This window comes from Hypomesus nipponensis, chromosome 22 (genome assembly GCF_054491055.1).
Source record: "Hypomesus nipponensis isolate SF chromosome 22, ASM5449105v1, whole genome shotgun sequence".
In the NCBI taxonomy this organism is placed as follows: Eukaryota; Metazoa; Chordata; class Actinopteri; order Osmeriformes; family Osmeridae; genus Hypomesus; species Hypomesus nipponensis.
In genome coordinates, this window is record NC_140382.1 from 12,915,642 (window position 1) to 12,937,031 (window position 21,390).

The 21,390-nt window shown below is 44.5% G+C and overlaps 3 protein-coding genes across 5 annotated transcripts; all 3 read right to left on the minus strand.

Annotated features, from left to right (window-relative positions):
• Positions 1 to 1,075: 1,075 nt before the first annotated feature.
• On the minus strand, positions 1,076 to 7,991 carry cpz (carboxypeptidase Z). The gene is made up of 13 exons (XM_084687462.1): positions 7,668 to 7,991; positions 7,266 to 7,301; positions 6,808 to 6,859; positions 6,290 to 6,612; positions 5,689 to 5,904; positions 5,189 to 5,433; positions 3,722 to 3,883; positions 3,182 to 3,340; positions 2,915 to 3,050; positions 2,669 to 2,808; positions 2,329 to 2,428; positions 1,956 to 2,101; positions 1,076 to 1,742 (listed from the first exon to the last, which is right to left on the minus strand). The coding sequence occupies exons 1-13, from the start codon at positions 7,774 to 7,776 to the stop codon at positions 1,539 to 1,541; spliced, it is 2,028 nt and encodes a 675-aa protein (XP_084543588.1). The 5' UTR covers positions 7,777 to 7,991; the 3' UTR covers positions 1,076 to 1,538.
• A 128-nt stretch (positions 7,992 to 8,119) lies between these two features.
• On the minus strand, positions 8,120 to 10,047 carry gpr78a (G protein-coupled receptor 78a). The gene is made up of 3 exons (XM_084687463.1): positions 9,077 to 10,047; positions 8,859 to 8,972; positions 8,120 to 8,654 (listed from the first exon to the last, which is right to left on the minus strand). The coding sequence occupies exons 1-3, from the start codon at positions 9,754 to 9,756 to the stop codon at positions 8,360 to 8,362; spliced, it is 1,089 nt and encodes a 362-aa protein (XP_084543589.1). The 5' UTR covers positions 9,757 to 10,047; the 3' UTR covers positions 8,120 to 8,359.
• A 6,863-nt stretch (positions 10,048 to 16,910) lies between these two features.
• Positions 16,911 to 21,385, minus strand: htra3a (HtrA serine peptidase 3a). 3 transcript variants are annotated; one of them, XM_084687534.1, is made up of 10 exons: positions 20,568 to 21,381; positions 19,784 to 19,889; positions 19,326 to 19,548; positions 18,843 to 19,037; positions 18,590 to 18,622; positions 18,337 to 18,451; positions 18,130 to 18,186; positions 17,948 to 18,008; positions 17,716 to 17,811; positions 16,911 to 17,585 (listed from the first exon to the last, which is right to left on the minus strand). In XM_084687534.1, the coding sequence occupies exons 1-10, from the start codon at positions 20,986 to 20,988 to the stop codon at positions 17,417 to 17,419; spliced, it is 1,476 nt and encodes a 491-aa protein (XP_084543660.1). In that variant the 5' UTR covers positions 20,989 to 21,381; the 3' UTR covers positions 16,911 to 17,416. The 3 variants fall into 3 exon arrangements, with proteins under 3 accessions (XP_084543660.1, XP_084543659.1, XP_084543661.1); XM_084687533.1 differs by having other exon boundaries at positions 17,948 to 18,011; positions 20,568 to 21,380; XM_084687535.1 differs by having other exon boundaries at positions 17,451 to 17,585; positions 17,712 to 17,811; positions 17,948 to 18,011; positions 20,568 to 21,385.
• Between the last annotated feature and the right edge of the window lie 5 nt (positions 21,386 to 21,390).

The following is a 21,390-nucleotide window of genomic DNA, read 5'->3' on the forward strand; positions in this document are numbered from 1 at the left end:
GCCTAGACACTGAACTAGTTTGCAAGGAGAGTGTGACCGCAATACTAAACTAGAATGACTGTGCTAGATGAAGCCTAATAATGACAGGTTAGTATTGATAACCTTTCAATATAAGCCCACCCCCTAACCCTTCAGAGAGATCTAGGTTTTGATACAGCAGAACAGAACAAAAGGGGATCCGTGAATGCCAATCCTATTTAACACAGCAACATCTGTGATTATGGTGCATTATTACGGGTTTATGGTAGGCTATAAACTCCCATGTATACCCCCTTCCGCCAATAATAGAGTTACATGATAACTAACCTACATTGCTGTAATTATGAAAAAGGTTATGGATACAGTGACTAGTCCACGTATTAGTTCAATGGTCAAGGGTGCTACTTAGGTGCCGGTCTGTGGTAAAAGATAAAATGCGATCTGTCACTTGCTTTTGTACACAACGCTATAATATTTTAACAATATTGCAGGTGTTTAAATAGTTGGCTACGACGAGATATAAACAAATAGTTTAAAGCTAGTCTACTGTAGGCCTACTGGTCAATTCTGATATCCCGCGGTTTAAAAATAAACTTGCCTTCTCTGCAGAGTCTGTTAAATGGTTGGATGGTTTGTGTCCAGTTCTGATTGTATTCGAGGACAAAAAACGTGGATGCATATGTTGAAAAACAAGGAAACTCATCACTTACCAACGAAGTAAAAATACTTTTTTCGTCACCTTCACCACATAAAGCTTGTTGGTAAATAATAATGAAATGTTCTAGAACACATTTCCATAGCAGCCTAATTCAACAACATCCTTGATGGAATTCAATTGTGAATAATTACTTCGGACACACCTGGTTTCTCCAAAATGCACTTCAATTAAGTACATATTGGGATTTTGGCCCTGACCAGTGTCAAGAAGCCGTGGTGTTATTGATCTTAAACGTTGTTTGTTTAGTTTTACTGTACTCTGGCGCTATCTGGCGGAGAAACACTTTATTGACAACTCGGGGGGGGGGGGGGGGGAGTTCAAAAGTAGCACATTTCATTATACGCAATAGGTAATAGGGTCAGACACACAATACTCAACTCTCATTACTTATGTCCTTTAATACACGTTTAAAGAATGTGCCAAAAATCTATAGTCAACAGCTGCCTGAGTATGTGAAATAAAAGAACAAAAAATCCTCACCGTGACAAGTTTCCAATGCAGCTACCCTCAATTTGAAAAAGTAAAAAATAAAAATAAAACACATTGGGGACAGGCACACAAATTGCATTAAACATGACTGATCCTTCAGTTTATCTGCATCCAATTAGCAATCGCACCAATGTTCATACATTCAGAATATTGCAAATGACTTGGTTTGGCTAGCATGAACCACTGCTGTTCTAATAGATCCAGAACTTTCATCCAAATCTAGAACTAGATTCTTGAATAAATGTCTAGATTCAAAAAGGTTCCTCTTACATTTGGATATAATTCATGTGGATAGTTGGGTTAGCAATCTAGGGCTATGATGTAGTTAGGAAGAGGGAGGGTTTGTAGATTGTTAGAAGTTGCGTAGGAGCCAGGTAGGGGTGGGCATGCCTGGCTGGGTGAAGTAGTTCCACCACCATGGCTTCTCCTGCCTCTCCACCCCCCCCTCGCCCAGCTCTGTCTGGGTGTAGCGTTCAAACTGGTTGTAGGGATCAAAGCGCTCCCATGTGTCGGTGGTGGGGAAGAAGTGGTCTTCCAAATCAGGCTCGACTGGGACCTGCAAAGATGTGTGCGTGGGTGTGTGTGTCACCCAAAGGAGGAATGGTTTTGAGTAGAAAAGAATACATAGAATTAGTCAACATAAATTAAATATAGTTAGTATCAACAACAATATATATAAAATTATCCACAGTACATTGCGCACTTAACAAATTCTTTGACTTGAAAATACAAATAAACAAAGCAAAATACTATTGGATTTAATGTGCACCTTTTTTAGCACGAAGTTCACTACTCCTGCCTTGATCATGTGATGGGGCAGGTGGATCCGCTTGCTGACCTTGGAGAAGCCCTTGGCCGTGGCAGACAGGATGTATGTCCCTGAGCTGAGCAGTCTCCAATAGTCCCCATCCTCCGCTGGGAAGGAAGACCGGAGGGATGAATGGGGAGAAAGAGCACGGGATCAGGATGAAGAAGACAGGAAAGAGGTGTGAAGGGTGTGGGTGAGAGGAGGGAAGCAGACAATGCACGAGAAAGTGAGGAAGGCGGGAGCAGAGAGGAAGCACAGAAAGAATGTGAGATCATTTTTCATCCCCATGCTGATCCTCGCGCTAATCATGACTACTGATTTAGGATGATAATACCTGTTGTGATGTCATGCCTGATTCCCTTAACAGAGATGGAGGCCCCCTTTATTCCATTCCCGTCCTCATCCCTCACCACTCCTTTTATCCCTCTGTGCACCTGTATGCAAAGAAAGGAAGAGGGAGACAAGAAAAAAAAGGAATGAGCATAAAATAAATGAATCAAGAGTACTTAGTAGTAATAGTCAAATGTTGTTAATTATAGATCGACAAGAAAGCAACAAACAGTACATATCAGAAAACATGGAGTTGAGTACTACGCCTGCCATCATATCTACACAATGGTCAAAGGACCCAAAATGGCCCCCAATCCCAGTGTGGTTTCTCAGGGCAGACCCACCGACTCCATGAAACTGAGCAGGGCTTCCTTGTTGCGAAGCCATTCTGGGTACAACTCTTCCTCTGAGGGGAACTTGTCACAGCCCAGCTCCACTGTGATCTCGAAACAGTTGGTGTGAAGGTAATTGAAATCTGACATACCTGGAGAGGTTGGATAAATCAATAAGTGAGTAAAACAGAGACCAAAGTAATTGGGGTGTAATTGATTTACTTCATAGTTGGGCCCTTGTAGTGTGCGGTAACTCACCACCAGCGAAGCTGTACCACATGGCTCCATTGATTATGCCTCCGGTCCGGTAGAAGGAGGCCCCGCACCTCTCTGTGTTGTTGTCGGCCATGCTGGTGTGGGCGTCGGCATAGGTACGGGCAAGCTGCTTAAAGGCCTGGACAAGAAAGAAGGAAAGTTGGGAGAGAGTGACAAATGAGAGGGGAGAGGAGGAAAAGAGTGAAACAATGTGTTTGGGTTCAATCTCTCTTTGGTCTATTTCCATGACTAGATCTATCCCCCTTCCACCTGTTCGTCAGCAGTTGGGGAAAACATGCGCTCTTCCAGAGGATGTCGAGAGAAGTCGAAGGGGTAGGAGACCACCAGCTCGCCCCCATGGAGGCTGGCTGACTGGACAAAAGGAAGGGACCTGATCCACTTCATAACAGCATAGGTCTCTGGCGCCACCTAGGGTCAAGGAATTATTTTCTTTCAATTCAAAAGTAAAATATATTTTACATTTAGTCATTTAGCAGACGCTCTTATCCAGAGTGACTTACAGTAAGTACGGGGACATTCCCCCGAGGCAAGTAGGGTGAAGTGCCTTGCCCAAGGCCACAACGTCATTTAGCACAGCCGGCAACCTTCCGATTAATAGCCCGATTCCCTAACCACTCAACCATCTGACCCCATATGATGCCTTCAATATTTGTAGCAAACATAATCATTTATAGATACTAAATAGCTGGTAATAATCCTAGGGTCTAGAGGGTCACTTAAGCCATTATGAAAAGGTTGGATCTTTTCTTCTTGTGTAAATAAATTAAACAGAAAAGCTGAGAGTCTTGCCTTTCCAAACCAGTAGGAGTCAGGGATAGCGATGTGGTCAGTGCGGAAGTGCCTGCTGCGGCGGTTGCGGTACAGTCCCGAGGTAAGGTCTGGAAAGTTCCGATTCAGGTCGATGTTCTGGGCATTGGTTCGACCGTTGGTCCACCCATTAAGTAGATGACCCTGAGTAAGTTGACATCATGGGTAACGGAAGGGCTTACGTTATCATGATTTTACAGTGTGATGGTTAGGATGGAGGTATGGTGGTGATGGAGATGCAGTTATGTTGAAGAAAGTATCTGATATATATAAAATATAAAGTGCTGGCATAAATGTACACATGGGGTCTTTGTTAACACTTATTTAGCTGTGTATCAACAAACTAGCATTTAGATCAAGAGAGATCAAGGTCTAAAAAAGAGGGAAAAATGTATAGAATGAATCCAGTAAATACTGTTCGCTACTCGTTTAGACAGGCTTTAACCCCACATGCTTCCCAAGTTAAGAGAGAGGAGAATAATAGGAGTTTGACCATAGGAAGACGTCACAACCTTGCTGATGCAATCATTCAGTTAATTGATGCTTATCAAGTGTTATCCCAGACAACTTGCCTGGACCAATGAGAAATCTCAGAAAGGTGATGGACAGGTGAAAATAGGAAGGGTCTGAAAACTCAGTGCACCAGTTGGTTACTTCTTGCCCTTAATGACTGAACTAGGATCAGCTCAGCTTCAAATTTTCCGTGTATTTAGTTGGCATAACTCAAAACAAAAAACTCAAAGAAAAAATCCTTTAAATTGCCCTGTTCCTTCATTTTGAGTTCCGACTGGTCAAGTTACCCAAACGTATTAATTTATAGCTTTCCCTTAGACTAAGTATTATAGTTGAATATAAACCAGACATTATTCACTTGAACACTCTAAACAACATTAACAGAGTTAATGTACCTAAACCACTTGATCCCAGAGCAGTCATTAAGGACACTAAACACCAAGGAAAAAGTCAGACAGATGTTTTACTTCCTAATGGCTAATCCAGTGTCAGATCTCCTGTCTCCCTTACAATCCTGCACAGCTCAACCAACCTTAGGGATCTGATCCTGGAACAGCTGTTAAGAAATCAACCTCAAAGCCAGGCCTGGGCCAAATACTGTATAAACATAGAATAGATAGAAGCAGTTTCCGCAATAGTGTGAAACTTTCTTTTCGCATTTGCGACCATATCAAGTAATCAAGTATGAGGTATGCTTGATTTTGATCTGGTGTGTCACTTCAAACATTTTCCCATTGATTTCGGTGTACAAACAAAAATGTAGGAAATGCCTCCAAAGTAGCTATAGCTTTTTACATTGTTACGACATACTGTGTTCACTGACCCAAGCCTGTATTATTATATTAGCAACAAACCCCCTCAGCATCGGCGACGGCGTTTAACCCCAGTCATCACTGTTAGTGTTGAGCGACAGCCGACCGTAGCGACAGTATTTACTTCCTGGTTGCTGTTTCCTGTGCTGTCCGGGTCCCTGTTATCCTCTACCTCAGAGGCAGCCAACTCGTACCCGTCTGGGTTCATGGATGCCAGGATGTGGATCCGGGTGGAGTTGATGAGGGTCTGGATCCTCTGGTTTCCCAGAAGGTACTCTGAACACAGGTACTGGGCCAGATATAAGAGCAGCTGACGACCCAGAACCTCGTTCCCATGCATGTTCCCCACCAGCTTGATCTCAGGCTTCACTGGTAAGGTTAGGAAGGAGCAGGGGAGGAAGGAGCAGGGGAGAAAGGAGCAGGGGAGGAAGGAGCGGGGGAGGGAGCGAGGGGAGTAAGGGAGGGAAAGAGAGAGATAGAAGAGGTGGGGAGAACAAGAAAAAGGTAAGGGGATGAGGCGAGGGTGAAGAGAAGTAGAAGGGAAGGGCTTGACAGAAAAAAAGAAAAAAAAGAAAGAATCCTACCTTCAACAAAAGGTCACACATTTCTTTGACGCCTACTCACGTAGCTTGTGTTGTCCAGGGTTGTCGGTAAACTCAATGACCAGCAGGTCTTTGCCCTCCGTGCTGCGTCCGATGCTGTAGACATGCGAGATCTGGCTGCACTTGGCGGCCGTCTTCTTTAGCACACTGTACATCTGGGCGTTGGAGTGGTAGGTGAACTGGATGATGGTGGATGGCTCCTCTGGGGAGAGGTTGGAGAGAGCCAGGTCTTGTCTCGCTGGAGGGGGGGTGGAGGGGGGGACACAGAACAAGCAAGAGAGAGAAGAGAGGTCATTGATCAGAAGATAACACAAACACCAGATACATCATGGGAAGTCAGATGGCTGAGCGGTTAGGGAGTCGGGCTATTAATCAGAAGGTTGTTGGTTCGATTCCTGGCCATGCCAAATGACGTTGTGTCCTTGGGCAAGGTACTTCACCCTACTTGCCTCGGGGGAATGTCCCTGTACTACTGTAAGTCGCTCTGGATAAGAGTGTCTGCTAAATGACTAAATGTATATGTAAATCATGACAACCGACATAACCAGACACAAAACTAAAATAACAGACATCCGACACTTCATGACTCACCGCCACAGACAAGACAAGCTCATGACACCTACCTCTCAGCCCCATCAGTGGGTCGTGGCACCCCTCCTGGTCGCTGGCAAAGAAGCGGTCACAATCCAGGAAGTAGGGCCAGGCCATGTCAATGCCCTCGAAGGCGTGGTTACACCCCTTCCGGACGGCCTCGCATGTGCTGCGGCAGGGCTTGATCAGCCGGTCGCCTTGGCAACGCGGGGCGAGCACCGAGCAGCCGAGGAGGCGAATATCTGGAGAACACTCGCCGTTCAGGAGGCCGTGGATGACGCTGAGGAGGAGGTACTCTGCGCCTGACTCCGCCTCCAGGCGTGTACGGTGACCCAGGATGTTGGGGTACATGGTGCTGGAACATTGGATTTGTTAGATTTTTTTTCAATAGGTCACATTGGATTGCCATCGTTATTGAATGTAAATGTGATTATATATTTTAAGGAGAATGCTTCTCAGGCTAAATATAGTGTGTAGGATAGTGAAAGAGGAAGAAAGAAAGATAGTGATGATAGAGGATTAAAATGGCTGGTTCTTTAGAGTCACCCACCTGGAGTATTCCATGTCATTACAGTATCCCAGGTTCATCTCTGTGCATTTGGCTGTGAGGAAGACAGTGTTATAGGTTATACGACAGACAGCCTAATAAATCTCTGTACTGAGTCACAGCAAGAAGAACAAGCCTGAGGCCAAACATAGAAGGGGGAGATTTGATCTTGGGTATCTGATAAGAGTACATGGTGAACTTTCTAACCTTTTACTTCTCTTTCTCTCTTTCTCAAACATAGACTCAGCAAAGGCTAGTTCCATCTTGTTGTAACTTAGAATTGCAAATCCTAACTGAGCTAGTGGCCTGGGGCAGGGGTTATGACCTTTGCAGTTTTTTCAGGTCAACAGGCCAAGACAACAGCCAAGAGTAAACCTCATAGATAAATTGTATACAAACAATACTCGTTCTAGATTGCTAAAATATTATTTAGAGTGTATTTGTCATTTTGGTGTACCTACGTTGTTCTTCTTCGGGTGGACTGTTGCTGCATCGTCCTGTAAGAAACAGAGAAATGAAAAGCCTCCATCATAGAACTACCGCACGTGGTTAAGATTAACAATCAATATACCACAAGAGGGCAGCAGAGTCAATGATATTGAGACGACATCGATACAGAATCAATTTAGTTACTGACATAACTGTGCATAAGAAATTGTTAACTCTCAACAACAGTGTTTCTGCAATGTTTTCTTTTTTTGATGGCTGGTCGTTTTAACAAAGAACATTAGCATACCACTAGCATAAGAAACAGTTCACTCCTAGTACATCTACAGCCAAGGTGGTCAATTTCATAATGGCAGTGTTGTTGGTTATGTTGCAATATGAAACATTTCAGATTGGTCTACTGAACAAAACTTTACCCAAAATCTCGTCTCCTGGCTCACAAAATCTTGGAGGGGCGCACCAACTTGTTGCCCAAATCTGCAAGAGTATGAAAACTGCCAAACTCTTTGAGTTATCCTTGTCCATTGTGATGTGGCAGTTAAATTGCCTTCGGAGAAACGATTCACTCAGATGAAGTGAGGAGCCTTCCAGCTTAGTAGGCTAATCTTCCCTCTCTTTGTGGGTATGTTGCATCCCTAAACCAAATAAGTGCAGTCCGCACAAATGTGGGATAGCCTACCGCGAATACACAGCTGCTATCATATTTCACTCCTGTCGCGAGTGGGGGAGCACGTTTTTGGAACGTGGCTCCCAGGAAGTCCATGACGTTTTTCTGCAAATGCTGCTTAGCCTACCTTTTCTTTACTTTGAGTGATTCATATGGGTTGCGTTTAGGTATTTTTGCAAACAATAAACAAATTAAGCGATACATTAGCGACAATAGCACAACACGTGTATGCACACGCTTTATTACAATACAAACAAGTGACGACTTTACAAATCATAGGCCATTGGCATCCCTTTAATCCAAGGGAAATTTGTCCTGTTTAAAGTCCACATAACCAGATTAAATCTCACACAACATAAAAAAGCCCTTGCAAAATCTTGTAAACAAAAAGGTAATTCCCAGTGCACACCCTAGACCTACACATTTCGCGGTGCTACATTGTTATTTGTCATGTGTGGGTCTGAAGTTGTGAACCTGCTTCATGTAGCCTAATTGTATGGGTTGGGGTATGTTGCCTTCGTTGTCCGTGTCGAAGGTGCTGCTTGTGCTCTGCCCGGGAGACGGATACTGGTCCCTCCTTAGAACCCGGTGGGTGATGTTAACGAGGACTTTCCTGTATTGCTGCCTCAGGAGCGAGTAGACAAACGGGTCGCACGCGCCTTTGCCGTAGGACAGGCACTTGGTCGCGATGCCCCACCGGCGGTCGATGCGTACGTGAGGCAACAGCTCCATCAACCTGCATATTGAAATTCAGAGTCTAATACACTTTAAAAACGATGTTATCATTTTCTATCGAACATTCTAATTTATCATCCAATTTCTAGGCTATATGAACACAAGTCTAAGGCTGAGCGTGTAACCAAAACATAGGGTATCCTACCTATTGATCTAAATGAATAAATGTAAATTTATGTCGCTTAGCCAAAGACAACCATTTCACCTTGTTATGACATAGGGTGCGTAGCAAAGAACATAAGACCCAATGAAAATGCAGATTTTCTTGGTGGCTCGTTGTTTTCTCCTCTTCTGTTCCAAAAGGCACCTCTGTTTCACACTGTAACACAGCAATACATATAGGCTATTAGACTGCGCTTGTAAGTGAGACAGGCAGGGGGTGATATCCTATTGATGGATAGGGTTTTTATTTATTTATTTTACCTTGGATGAATGTCAACCAGTAATAAGAGAGTTTGCACGGTAATCACGTCTATCCTCTTGCAGTGGAACCGCGCCACTCTCAAAACCTTTAGGTACGTAAAGCAGAGAACGCAGAGACAGAGTACAAAACTGGTAGCGTGGAAAACCACGGTGAAAACGGCAAACGCGGCAAACTCCGCCTCGCCACTCTGACCTCCGCTAAGGAATATGGTGCACGAAGCGTAAGTGTCGCTGTAGCCTCCCCATGACATCAACAGAGCCGAGAGGGAGAAGGCGAGGGACTGTAGCCAGGAATATACCACTATCACTAACGCGTCCCTGAAGCGCATTTTGCTGGCGTAAGTGAGCGGAAAAACCACCGCTATCCACCTGTCGATGCTGAGCGCAGCCATGCTCAACATCGCGTTTGAGGTGAGAAAAGTGTCCACGAAGCTTACAGCCCGACAAAAGTAGTGTCCAAACGGACTCTCCTTTGTGGCAAGTCCCAGAAATGTAGCTGGCATGTTTAAAATGGATGTGAGGATGTTGGAAAAGGAAAGGTTGAGGATAAAGATTCCTGGCACTTGAGCTCGAACCTCTGCACTCTGGGAGAAACATAGCAGCACCAACAAGTTCGAAAACAACGACACAACTGCGATCACGACAATGAAAGCTTCCAGTAGGATGTCCGTGAGGTTCATCTCTTTCAAACGAAGTTACCAACTCCTTGTGCGTAGTACTGGAGCAGATCACAAGGGCGAGAACCATTACTCATTTTGGCGGCAAACTAGTTCTTAACTAAACAATTCCTGGAGGTCGAGTTGATGACTTATGGATGGACAAGAAACCAGAGAGCTGTCCAGTGTGCTGAAATTAGTCGCGCGCTTGCCTCTTGTTGTGGACCATTACGCACGCGTCACTATAACTGACTTGCTACTCTGACGAGCGTCATTGCCAACGGTCTCGTGTTTACACGTCTTCTGGCCACATACCACTAATGTTCACTCCAGAATGAAAAGCCGAAGACGACTTCTCAGAACGTTGGTTTCCTATGGTCATGCGCAGTGAGCCCCGTTCCTCGCGCTTTGAACTCAATGGCGGAGCACGTGCAAACCGTAGTTCGCATGTGACGTTTTGAACCATATGCACGCACATAATTCCAAGGGGAAAATCTCAGATATGCTGTAGGTACAGAGTTTGACTATTCAATGGCTATGAATGCAGTTTGTTGAACTTGACAAGCTATATGTGAATGATCTCTCTCTCTCTCTCTCTCTCTCTCCCTCTCTCTCTCTCTCTCTCTCTCTCTCTCTCTCTCTCTCTCTCTCTCTCTCTCTCTCTCTCTCTCTCTCTCTCTCTTTCTCTCCGGGTTGAGCAAACTTGTGGCAAGGCTGAACACATGCTCTAGTATCTGTGTTGGCATGTCTATTCTTTCTCCACCGACCCACCACACATTCTCCACAACGCTCAAAGAGAGGCTTCCAAAAATATGTTTTTAAAAACATTTTATTTTATAGCAAAATGAAATATTCATGTATGAACATTTTTATTTGAATTAAAGGTGTAGAGATAATAGCCTTTCCCTGAGCCTAATAAAAAGCCTTCCTGAAACAGAATTATGATATAATAGAGAACACTCTAACCCTATTGTTATACTGGTTATGCCATCTTAAGGACGTTAACAGTCTCTCACTCACTCACTCACTCAGTCACAAACACACACACACACACACACATCTCACACATGCATCCACAAGGTGAGTCTATGAAAGAAGAAAAGAAAATACACAATCTCCATGGCAACACCAATTTTCGGTGGGTAGCACTGTGGGGCTCCCATGACTATAATTTATTTCAGCCCTCTTTGAACCTAAAGTCATCTTTACCATCTTGGCTACACAGAGAGGGCACCATAGAAATGTTATGTTCATTTCACATGCTGATACGTGTGTGTGGCCATGTAGGCATGCATGCAGTGCATCAAATGCAATAAACTCTTCCATTTTACATCTAAAAATATGAAATCACTTAGCGCATGGTTATTGCATTATCATCAACATCACCATCCGCATGGCTGATGCGATATGGAGATAGATAACGTGCCAGTGTTTTTTTTTGTCAGTCGGTCTCCCCAATCATGTGAGTCATTGCTATAGGAAGAGTGTGTTGTGGGGGGCGGAGGGTGTGAGTGTGAGTGGGTGAGTGTGTCTGGGCATGTGAGGGTCTGCGTTGGCGTTGAATTACAGATGCGGCGCCCTCTCACTCATGAGGCCAGAGGACTATTTATACACACCACCACCCACGCTCTCCTGCCTCACACACACACACATTCACTCACACACAAAAAGAGAGAGGGAGGGAGAGAGAAAGACAGAGAGAGGGGGGACGAGAGACGCAGTTAAAAAAGAAATCACAAAAAAGGAGGGAAAAGAAAAAATAATGTTGAATAAAGAGAGAAAAAATAGATGGCGTGTCAAGAAAAGGATAAGAGAGTTGAAGAGCGTGTGAAAGAGAAAGTGTGTGAGAGAGAGTACTTTTCATCTTCTTCTTTTGCCATGGGATCACACAAACCCCTCTTCCCTTCCCTCCATCTCTCTCTCTATCGTTCTCTCCGCTCCTTCCATCCCTATCCATCATTTTCTTTCATCAACATGTACAGATGAACCAGTAGTCCTGTCCATGTTGTGTTGTCACTGCAATCTGCTCCTTATCTGCCTCAGTTTCAAGTTCATTAGTTCGATCTAGCTCAACGCTTCTCAAAGGTGGCATATTTTTATTGCCTACTATCAATACTACACACACATACACAAACGTCACCTGACAGCGTTAGGCTGACCCTATGCAGTAAAGTTTACAGTACCAGGAAATGGCCGATGGTGATATAAAGTGATAACCTTGGCTGTATCAACACACTAAGCCAGTGTAAGTGTTGCTTGGAATAGGCATCGTACGAGGCGTTAATTTATTAATAATTTATTAAGAACATAGAGGGGTATTTTACTGTAAACCTGTCACCGGCGCGTTATACTGGTTCCAGGCTTTACTTCCTCATGAGGTCTTCACACATTGTAAAGGAACAGTTGACCAGTATAAAAAAACAACACACTCACCTCAACACCAGAAGACGGGCCCAAACAGAGGAAGGGATGGAGGAGGGAAATGGGGGACAGAGCAAGGAGGAGAAACGAGAGAGGTGAGAGAGGAGTCGAAAAACATGGGAAACAGCAACACACTGTTGTTTTATGACAGATGTAGATACCAGAATAAAAGCTACTGGAAGCGACCAGCAAAACAATATCACCAGCATACAGTATGTGTTTTGATGTGCACGCATGTATCTTTTGCCAATGCTGATGCATTGTTGTTATGTAATGGAGACCCAAATTGATGAGTGTATAGTTATGACAGTGTGATGGAATTATCAACATCAGCTGAAGCAAAAACAGGGCAGGAAGTTACGTGACAGGACAGAACCTGAATTTTGATATTTCTTTCATCCATTTTCTACTTTTCTACTCTTCAATCTTCTACCCTCTCAGACCCAAAACACAGACCATCTTTTCAAGCACCTCTTCCCAGGTACGTGGTTAAGCCTCTGAATGGCTTGTCACTAAGTGGGGAAATACAGTACAGTAAATTCAGTACAGCTTCCTTCTGCTTGTTTCTTCTTAGCTCTAAAGTGGGATTACTGTCTGGAAAACAAACGCAAACTTTGTTTTCACAAGAGTACTGACCAAGTACTGACCATGCAAATGACCTGTTTTTTGGCACAACCAAATAAATAAAGATTTTAGGCTTTTGAGAAAAGCTTTGGGGTTTGCGAAACACTGTATAAACTCCCACACACAAGGAGAACGTGTTAAATTATTCAGAATTCCAGAGAGAGAGAGAGGGGGGGGGGGGGGGAGAAGGAGAGATGGGGAGAAAAAGAGAGAGACAGAGATGTGAAACCCCGAGTGAGGCAGACAGAAAGCATGAGTCATCTGCTGAACAAAAAAGAAGAGAAAGGGGCAGGACTCACAGAACTGTAGTTTACTGAAACCCTGTCAGATGAATTTCAGGTTTCACTTTATAACCTTTCTCCGTCCAACACAGACTCCATGGCAGAGATTATTTGAGGTTGTGTGGGTTTAAGTGAAACCACAATTAAAATTCTTGGACCAGATCATTCTATCTCAAACCAAATCTTTTCTCTTTTGACTGACTAATTTAATTTAGTTTTGTGTCATTAGAAAATGAAAATAAAGCTTTATTAGTTTTGCATGGAGCTACATGAAGACTATGGTCTGATAGTCAAATGACCAGTGAGAGCAGGGAGAAAAACTGAAACTGGAAAGAGAGAGAGACAGAGAGAGAGACAGAGAGAGAGAGAGAGAGAGAGAGCGAGAAGGAAGTCCTTATCTCCCAGCTGCACCTGGGTCCCAAGGTGAGACTCCCACAGAACACTCTTCTTCTTACCACTCAATTTTTCCTCCTTTGCTTTCTTCACCCTCTTCTCTGGCAGCCTCACCGTTCAACCCAACTCCCTCCTGTTCTACCCCCCCCCCCCCCCTTTCTTTCTCATATTGCCGATGTCCTCCACTATCTGCTGAAGAGAATCTGCTATATATCCGTCAAGTGGTGAAGAAAACAGAGAGAAAGATAAGCATGGAGAGTTGAAGGAGATGAAGAAGGGGAGAGAGAGAGAGAGAGAGAGAGAGAGAGAGAGAGAGAGAGAGAGAGAGAGAGAGAGAGAGAGAGAGAGAGAGAGAGAGAGAGAGAGAGAGAGTTTTCCACTAGTGAAAAACAACTTTATTGGTGTTCTGGGTCCACATGTATGATTGGCTGGAAGGCAGCAACACACACACAAAGTTTCATTGGCAATCAGCTGTGAAACTATTTTTCCTATAGGAGAGACCCCTTTGAAAACCACATGAAACTATCCAAAGAATGCCAGGAATTATACGCCCAAACTCAATCAGTTCAACCCAATTGACTTTATTAATCTCAGACCAATTCTAGTGCTCAGGTGTGCGCACACATGAACAAAGGTAACACGTAGAATATACATATGTGATGTATAGATTCACTATCGTTAATACTGTAACTCATTCTCCCTCAACAACACGTTTATCATGAGTTATGCTTCCTCTCCTTTCCCTCTCTCCTCTCTTCTCCCCCCCTTTCCCTCGCGCCCCCTCAGCACTATGGTAAATCAGCCTGCAAAATAAACACATTAGCACAAATAATTGGCTGTTGACTTTTCTCCCACACATGGTAGAGCTTAAGCAGGATAACTTAGATACTTTAACAAGCCTTTGTAATTAAAACCAATCTCTATCACACACACACAGCCAGGAAGACAGACACTTCAGTGTGAGAGGGGGGGTCATACATGGGGGCATGATTTGAAGCATAACAAAGAGGAAGAGAGAGAGAGAGAGAGAGAGAGAGAGAGAGAGAGAGAGAGAGAGAGAGAGAGAGAGGGATAAATACACAAAAAGAGAAATATGAGAAAAAAGAAAGAGAAAAAAAAAGAAAAAAAGACTAGACCTGTACAAAATGTCCCCAAAGCCTGGTCCTTGTTGGTTACTGTTTAAACACTTACATCTTCAATCACTGATAGGGTCACACACAGATTAAGACCTCCAAAATAATGAAATTACGGCTTACAGTAATGATGTCCCCTTTTTCCAGACACACATAGATCCACTAGCCCTGAATCACATCATATCTGTGTAATATCGGTGACTCATCTGCTGTCATGTGCATCTGTGTCAGAGTGACACTGCTGCCATCACACCTACCATGAAAGTCCACATGGGGAAAGACACAAAAGACTATTCTCATCTCCTCAACCCAGTCTTGTTAAAGTCTGGGGTGAGCCACTGATTAGGTCTGTTCATGTTCTTTTGTTGCTCTTGACATTCCATCTTCCATGACTGAGATAAATTACCATTGTCAGCCAAGCCTATGAAGACATATTTGAATGTTAACAAGCTCAACACTGTTGATGTAATGCAATGTATCACAATGATCACTAATCACTAAATCACAATTCTACATACATGTGTGATTGATAGAGATAATGGTACCATTATGGTCTCAATGTAGCATGGGTTTAAAGATGACTCCTGAGTTCCGAGTGACGAATTGCCTTGGAGGTTTGTGACTCCTTGCCCCCCTCTTGCCTCAACCTTTACCCAGACACAGAGCACTGTGAGGCGGGGAGAGCAGCGTGGGAGGCTCCCTGTCTCCTGGACAACCTCATTTCGAGTTAAGGAGGAGGGGAGGGAACTGAAGTTGGTGTGTGTGAGAGAATGAAGGAGACGGAGAGAGACAGAGGTAGGAAGAGAAAAAGGGAGCATTCCCAGTCGCCGCTCTTTCCTTCTCTCTCTTTTATATCCTTTGTGTATGTGAGATCATGACCACCCAAAGGGTAAAAGAACACCCTCTCAGGCATAATTATGGGTTACATCCTCAGAAAAATACAGTGACTGCACATTGCCACGTCAGGAAAGGACGACCGTAAACCATGGCTAACACTACCATCTAGTGGTAATTGGAAAGTACTGCGGAAAAATAGGCTCTGCACACTAGATGGCGCAAAATACAAAACTTCCGCCGTTGCTAAGGGCAAAACCTCTGTTAAATTTAAAAGTGTAGAGTAAAAAACTAATCATCCATTGTTGTTGGTTTATGATTATATAATTTGAATATAACACGATAACACTGTACCTCAATCATGAGTCTGTCCAACAGTCATACAATAGTATGATGCTGGTTTGACAAAATGACTGACAGATTGACGGGTCATTCATGGTCACCAGCATAGAAATAGACAGGACTAGAGAGACGGCACTATATAAGGCCATAACTCCTGCCTGCCTAAAGTAAACTGCAGCAGCGCAGTGAGAATGTGCCTTGGCAGGACCAGAAAATACCACATCCAGTCTCAAACGGCCCACTATGCGAACACACACAAACGCACACACTTTCTCTCTCTTTCTTACACATATAAATACATATATCCGATTCCTACCCAAACATCTTAAATCCAAAAATGTTGAGTAAACAAGACTGCTTAGCACCGGGGGGTCATCTGTACCAGGGGGCACAGCTGGCATGGCAGACCCAGGCCAGGCGTCTGTCTGTCTTCCTACACAATAAGACCAGTCAGCCATTACTGGGCATCATACATAATACCCATTTATATCTTACCATCACATATGCACCCAAACACACACACATACACCCCAAACACACACAGACACACATGCACTCACACACAATACACACACCTCACACCCTACATACATAATTCACACATGCTTACAATAAAATAAATAGGCTAGCTGTTGCTTGTGAGCAATATCTGGTGTTTTCTGGCAGCTTGAGAGTGCCGTCTCAGTCGTCTGAACCCTTCACACCAGTTGACTTGGACTTGAACATGAATCTTTCCAACCTTGTTGAACTTTCCAAATATGTGTGTGTGTGAGTCCAACAGCTGGTGTACATCTGCACAAGAGGTCGTTTGCTGAGTTTACAGTTCTTTAGTCACACTCCTCTTAGCCTCTGACGAACCTTCCCAGAAGCTAAACAAACCTCACACACACACAAACACACACAGGCTGCCCAAAGACCCTACTCACAGTAATGCCATATACTGTGTTACTGTGCCCTCATGCCACTTATCTCACCCAGCAAATAGGCTTTGGACAGCTAATACTCTCTCAGACGGCTGGCATGGTTCATACACACACACACAGACACAAACACACACACATACGCATGCACACACACTTTTTTCCTTCTGTTCTTGTAAAGTAACTAGTTCATGTCACACGGAAAAAGAACAGTTCTCCAAAACTCGGTTTGTTTGAACATTTTATTAATTTATGACTAAAGAGTCTGACAAAAGAGTAAGTAAAAATTCACTAACGTGTTAGGGACTGGTTTAATCTACAGAAAAGTAAGCTTTTTCCCTGTGTCAAGGTTTAGTTATGTTCAAAACAGCAACTATGTTTCAAAACCCATTGACATTGTATGACTATGTTTAGCTTGTGTTCTGCTCCTCTCTCTTACCAACCGTCTCTGGAGGAGGGGATCCCTCTCTGAATTGCTCCTCCCAAGGTTTCTTCCATTGTCTTCCTATAGGGTTTAGGTTGGTTGAGGGGCAGTTCTATGGGCGTATGTGAAGCCCTCTGTGACATGCTTGCGTGTAAAAAGGGCTATACAAATACATTTGATTTGATTTGAACTATGTGTTACATTCTCTCTTAGAAACATTCTCTCTAGCTTTGATATCATCCATTGAGTCCAGCCCAAAAGGTACCAATATTATACATTGCAAAACTACAGATCCTATGGTGCACTGCTTGCTCATTGCCTAATCACATGAGGCTCGATGTTGAACAGCAGGTCGTCGTTGCCGCGGCGTATCTCCAGCAGGAGGGGGGCATCTCCTAGCAACACCTCTTGGAGGTTGTCAATGGTCCTGAGCACATGGCCATTGAGGTTGACAATGACATCACCGGCATTGATCCCGCACCTTAAAGTATGCAAATAAGTAACAGCACACTGATTGGTTAAGATATAATGTAGGAAGCAACTGAAATGTTATAATCATTATGATTGTGTGCGTGTGTGTGTGTGTGTGTGGGGGGGGGGTAATCACCTACTTGTGAGCAGGAGAGTCTGGGATGACTTGGTGGACCAGGACTCCGCTGCTGACGTCAGGGAAGCCTGGATTCTCCTGTTTCAACTCTGCTACCAGACTGACACCCACATGCACACACAGTCAGTCACAGACACATGACACCAGTCATCAAATACCACATATCACCAAATATCACCAGTCAGTTAAAGATGACTAGTAAAGAAGTCAGCCATTCAGTTCAAAACGGCACTCACGCCTCAGTGATGGTTAGCATCTTGATTCCTATGACACGCCGCTTCACTCCTGTCGTCCCATCTGCTGCACATACACACACACACACACACACGCACACATACACACATGCACACACACCAATCACATCAGCTCATCATATCATGGACACAGCCCCTTTTCAGTATGTGTGTTGGTGTCTCACCAGCATCAGACTGTGGTTCTGGTATACGATAGTGTCCACTCAGCAGTCTGGCTTTGTCTGCAACGCCAAGAAAACCCATAACAAACTTTAAACCATTAGAGAGATACATTCATATAAGTCCAAATGGTGGGTGTATATTGTGACACATTGTGCATTACAACAGGCACTAATAAAGTTGTGTTATTTTGGATGCCGATGACCCCTGACCTCTGTGTGGCTTGTGTTGAGACTCGGAGAGGAAGCGCTGAATCCTGTCAGAGGGAATGGCGAATGAGATCCCCGCGGTTACCTTCAGAGTGTTGATGCCGATCACCTCCCCGTCCTACACACACACACACACCACGCGTACAAACACACAAACACACACACAAAGCACACACGTGATATCAAACCTCCACATTCCAAACAAACAATTGTATTGGTGACAGGGTCGGGCAGAGTGATTGATGGATTCTCTCACCAAGTTAACCAGAGGCCCTCCAGAATTCCCATACTTCATATAAACATAGAAACAAAGGAATATATTAGAATACATTCTTTTTAACTCAGTGTGTGGGTGTTATGTGTGTGTATGTTTGTGAGTGACTGACAGTGACAGTTACTGTGTTAGTGCTCTATATATGGGTGTGAGAACAGGCATGTATACCATGTATTATATACATGTCTGTGTGTGCATTATGTGAGTGTGTGTGTGTGTGTGTGTGACGTCTCACGTTGATGATAGCATCAGTCTGGATGTAGTCTATGTCAGAGTCTCTGATGCCCAGCTCCTTCCCGTCTCTCTGGGCTGTGCTCACTATCCCCGTGGTAACCGTGTTCTGGAGAGCAAACGGGCTGCCGATGGCAACCACAAACTCCCCCGGCCTGAGGTCAGCTGACCGACCCAGGGCCAGCACGGGGAGCTTTTTCTGCTCAAATACACACACACACACATACACACACACAAACATACACACACACATACACATACACACACACAAACATACACACACACATACATACATACACACACACACAGGGAAAGCGAGAGTAAATCTGTGTGTGTGTGTGAGTGAGAGAGAGATAGAGAGAGAGAGAGAGAGAGAGAGAGAGCTTGAGGGAGAGAGTGAGGGGGTTAATTATTTCAGAGAGTAGAAAGAGGAATTTGTTTGTGTGTGTTTGTGTAAAGGTGTGTGTGTGTCTTCCACCATCGTTACCTGAGCGTTGACTTTGATGGTGGCGATGTCAGACTTGTGGTCCACGTGTCTGATGGCGGCCTCGTACGCGTTGCCGTCATGGAGCTGCACGCGCAGCTGGGGACGGCCCGTTACCGCGGCGGTGGTGGTCACCACGTGGGCGTTGGTTACGATCAGGCCTGAGTCGGCCGCGATGAACCCTGACCCACTCGACAGAGGGACATGGCGGCCAAATAGAGGGTGTCTGGAAGAGAGACAGAGAGAGAGACAGAGAGAGAGAGAGAGAGAGAGAGAGAGAGAGAGAGAGAGAGAGAGAGAGAAACAGAAGGGTAGAAAGAGACAGATAGTTGGGGTGGGCAGAGAAGGGGAGCGAGGGACATTTTTAAGATTTAAAGAAGTTCATCTTGATGGGTCTTTGATTAGGTAGACTGCAAACCAAACAGACATGTACACACACACACACACACACACACACAGACCTGAGGAACAGCTCGATGTGGACGACTGCAGGGGCTATCTTCTCCACCACATCAGCAATGAAGTTGAACCTGTAGCGAGGACTGTTGGGGTGTACAGGAGCGTGACCTATACTGGCAAGAAGAACCCACTCCATCAAAACACACACACATACACACACACATACACTACAACAACGATTACACTGGGTTCAGTAAGGCAGCTTTACAGCAAATATCAAATTGCAGAAGATGGAAATCAGTCCATCTTTTCCCTTCCGGAGGCAGGGAGCGAACAAACAGAGTCCACTACTATCAAGGCAGGATCAAAGTCGGTTCGTTCATGGTTCAACCACAAAAGAACAACAGTGCTTCCTGTCTGGAGGGGTATCCCCATGGTGTTAGGAGGGGCACCAAAGCACTTCCTTGTCTTTGACAGTGTCTAGATCTCTGATCTCTACAGCAATGTGTTAGTGGGCTGGTTTAGCATCTCAATAAAGACCCCCGTGAAATCTAGGGAGCAGGAAGAAGATGAGGAGGAGGGTGGGGCAGTGGAGGGTGGAAGGAAAGAGGGAAAGACCACTTCTTTTGTTGCATCTCAGCTATACAGTGATATTGTATACCCAGGGGAATTCTTTAACCTCGGTTCAATAACCAAGGCTACTTCATAAGCAGTGACTTTAAAATCTAAATAAAAGATGAACAAAGCAGTTCTTCAAGGCTTGGACATAAACTACATTACAATATATTTGTGTTACCTTAATCTATTAAACTGATGAGGAGGTTTATCCCAGACACAGTGACATACCTGTGCTTGAAGAAGGACAAACTCCTCTGAGAGCCTGAGTTACAGCAGATCTTCCTTTTTGCATAGCTTTCCGGCTCGCCGCTTTCATCAAACACACGTTCCCGTACGTTTTCCCGTCACTGCCACACACTTTGTAACCCATTTTACATTTGCACATTCCCTTTGAAGTACGCCGTTTCCCCGCCGCCACCTTGCACTCCAATCCGTCCCCACATGGGAGGTCGTTTTTACGGCCACAGGACTCGCCTTCACCCCGGGAGCAAACCAGACAGCAGTTACACCTGTCCGGGACGTACCCGCTTGGGCAGCTTGGGCTGGGGCACTTGTTTACATCGCACTTAAGTGAGCACTTGGGCCGTATTTCGGCCCCGGCAAGCTTGAGCGAAAAAAGGAATGTTATGGCAAACAGAATTACCCGCATTGTGGGTGATTATTTTTCTATAAGCCGAATATAAGTGGCACACCGGTCGTAAGCCTTCCGAAATTATAGTTTAGACATATGTCAAACCTTTTTTTCTGACACATCGATGTCGTAATGTCCGAGGTCCGTCATGCGTAAAAAGCGCCGGGAACTTGTCATCACCCGTCGAATAGCAACAAAAACAATTCAGTTAAATTACAAAGTAAACAAAACAATACTGTCTAGTGCTACATCTGTATAGAAAAAAATCTATAAAGCTGTGGCCCACTGCTTAAATTGTCAATGGTCAAACCTCTTGGAGCATCCAACTGTCTGAAAGCTAGATTTCCTGTACATGTGCAGGACGCGAATTGTTCGACAGGCTAGGCTACTCGCTCCCTTCTCTGTACAGCATTTTGAAGA

Coding starts and splice junctions, on each gene's coding strand:
- cpz (XM_084687462.1), bottom strand. CDS start 7,776: ATGGACAAGGATAACTCAAAGAGTTTGGCAGTTTTCATACTCTTGCAG. Junction 6,860..7,265: donor TCCACCCGAAGAAGAACAAC/GTAGGTACACCA, acceptor TCTTCCTCACAG/CCAAATGCACAGAGATGAAC. Junction 3,341..3,721: donor ACTCCTACTGGTTTGGAAAG/GCAAGACTCTCA, acceptor CCTTGACCCTAG/GTGGCGCCAGAGACCTATGC.
- gpr78a (XM_084687463.1), bottom strand. CDS start 9,756: ATGAACCTCACGGACATCCTACTGGAAGCTTTCATTGTCGTGATCGCA. Junction 8,973..9,076: donor CTGGTTGACATTCATCCAAG/GTAAAATAAATA, acceptor GCTGTGTTACAG/TGTGAAACAGAGGTGCCTTT. Junction 8,655..8,858: donor GCACCCTATGTCATAACAAG/GTGAAATGGTTG, acceptor TTCAATATGCAG/GTTGATGGAGCTGTTGCCTC.
- htra3a (XM_084687533.1), bottom strand. CDS start 20,988: ATGCGGGTAATTCTGTTTGCCATAACATTCCTTTTTTCGCTCAAGCTT. Junction 18,452..18,589: donor GAGGGCCTCTGGTTAACTTG/GTGAGAGAATCC, acceptor GTGTGTGTGTAG/GACGGGGAGGTGATCGGCAT. Junction 17,586..17,715: donor CCAGACTCTCCTGCTCACAA/GTAGGTGATTAC, acceptor GCATACTTTAAG/GTGCGGGATCAATGCCGGTG.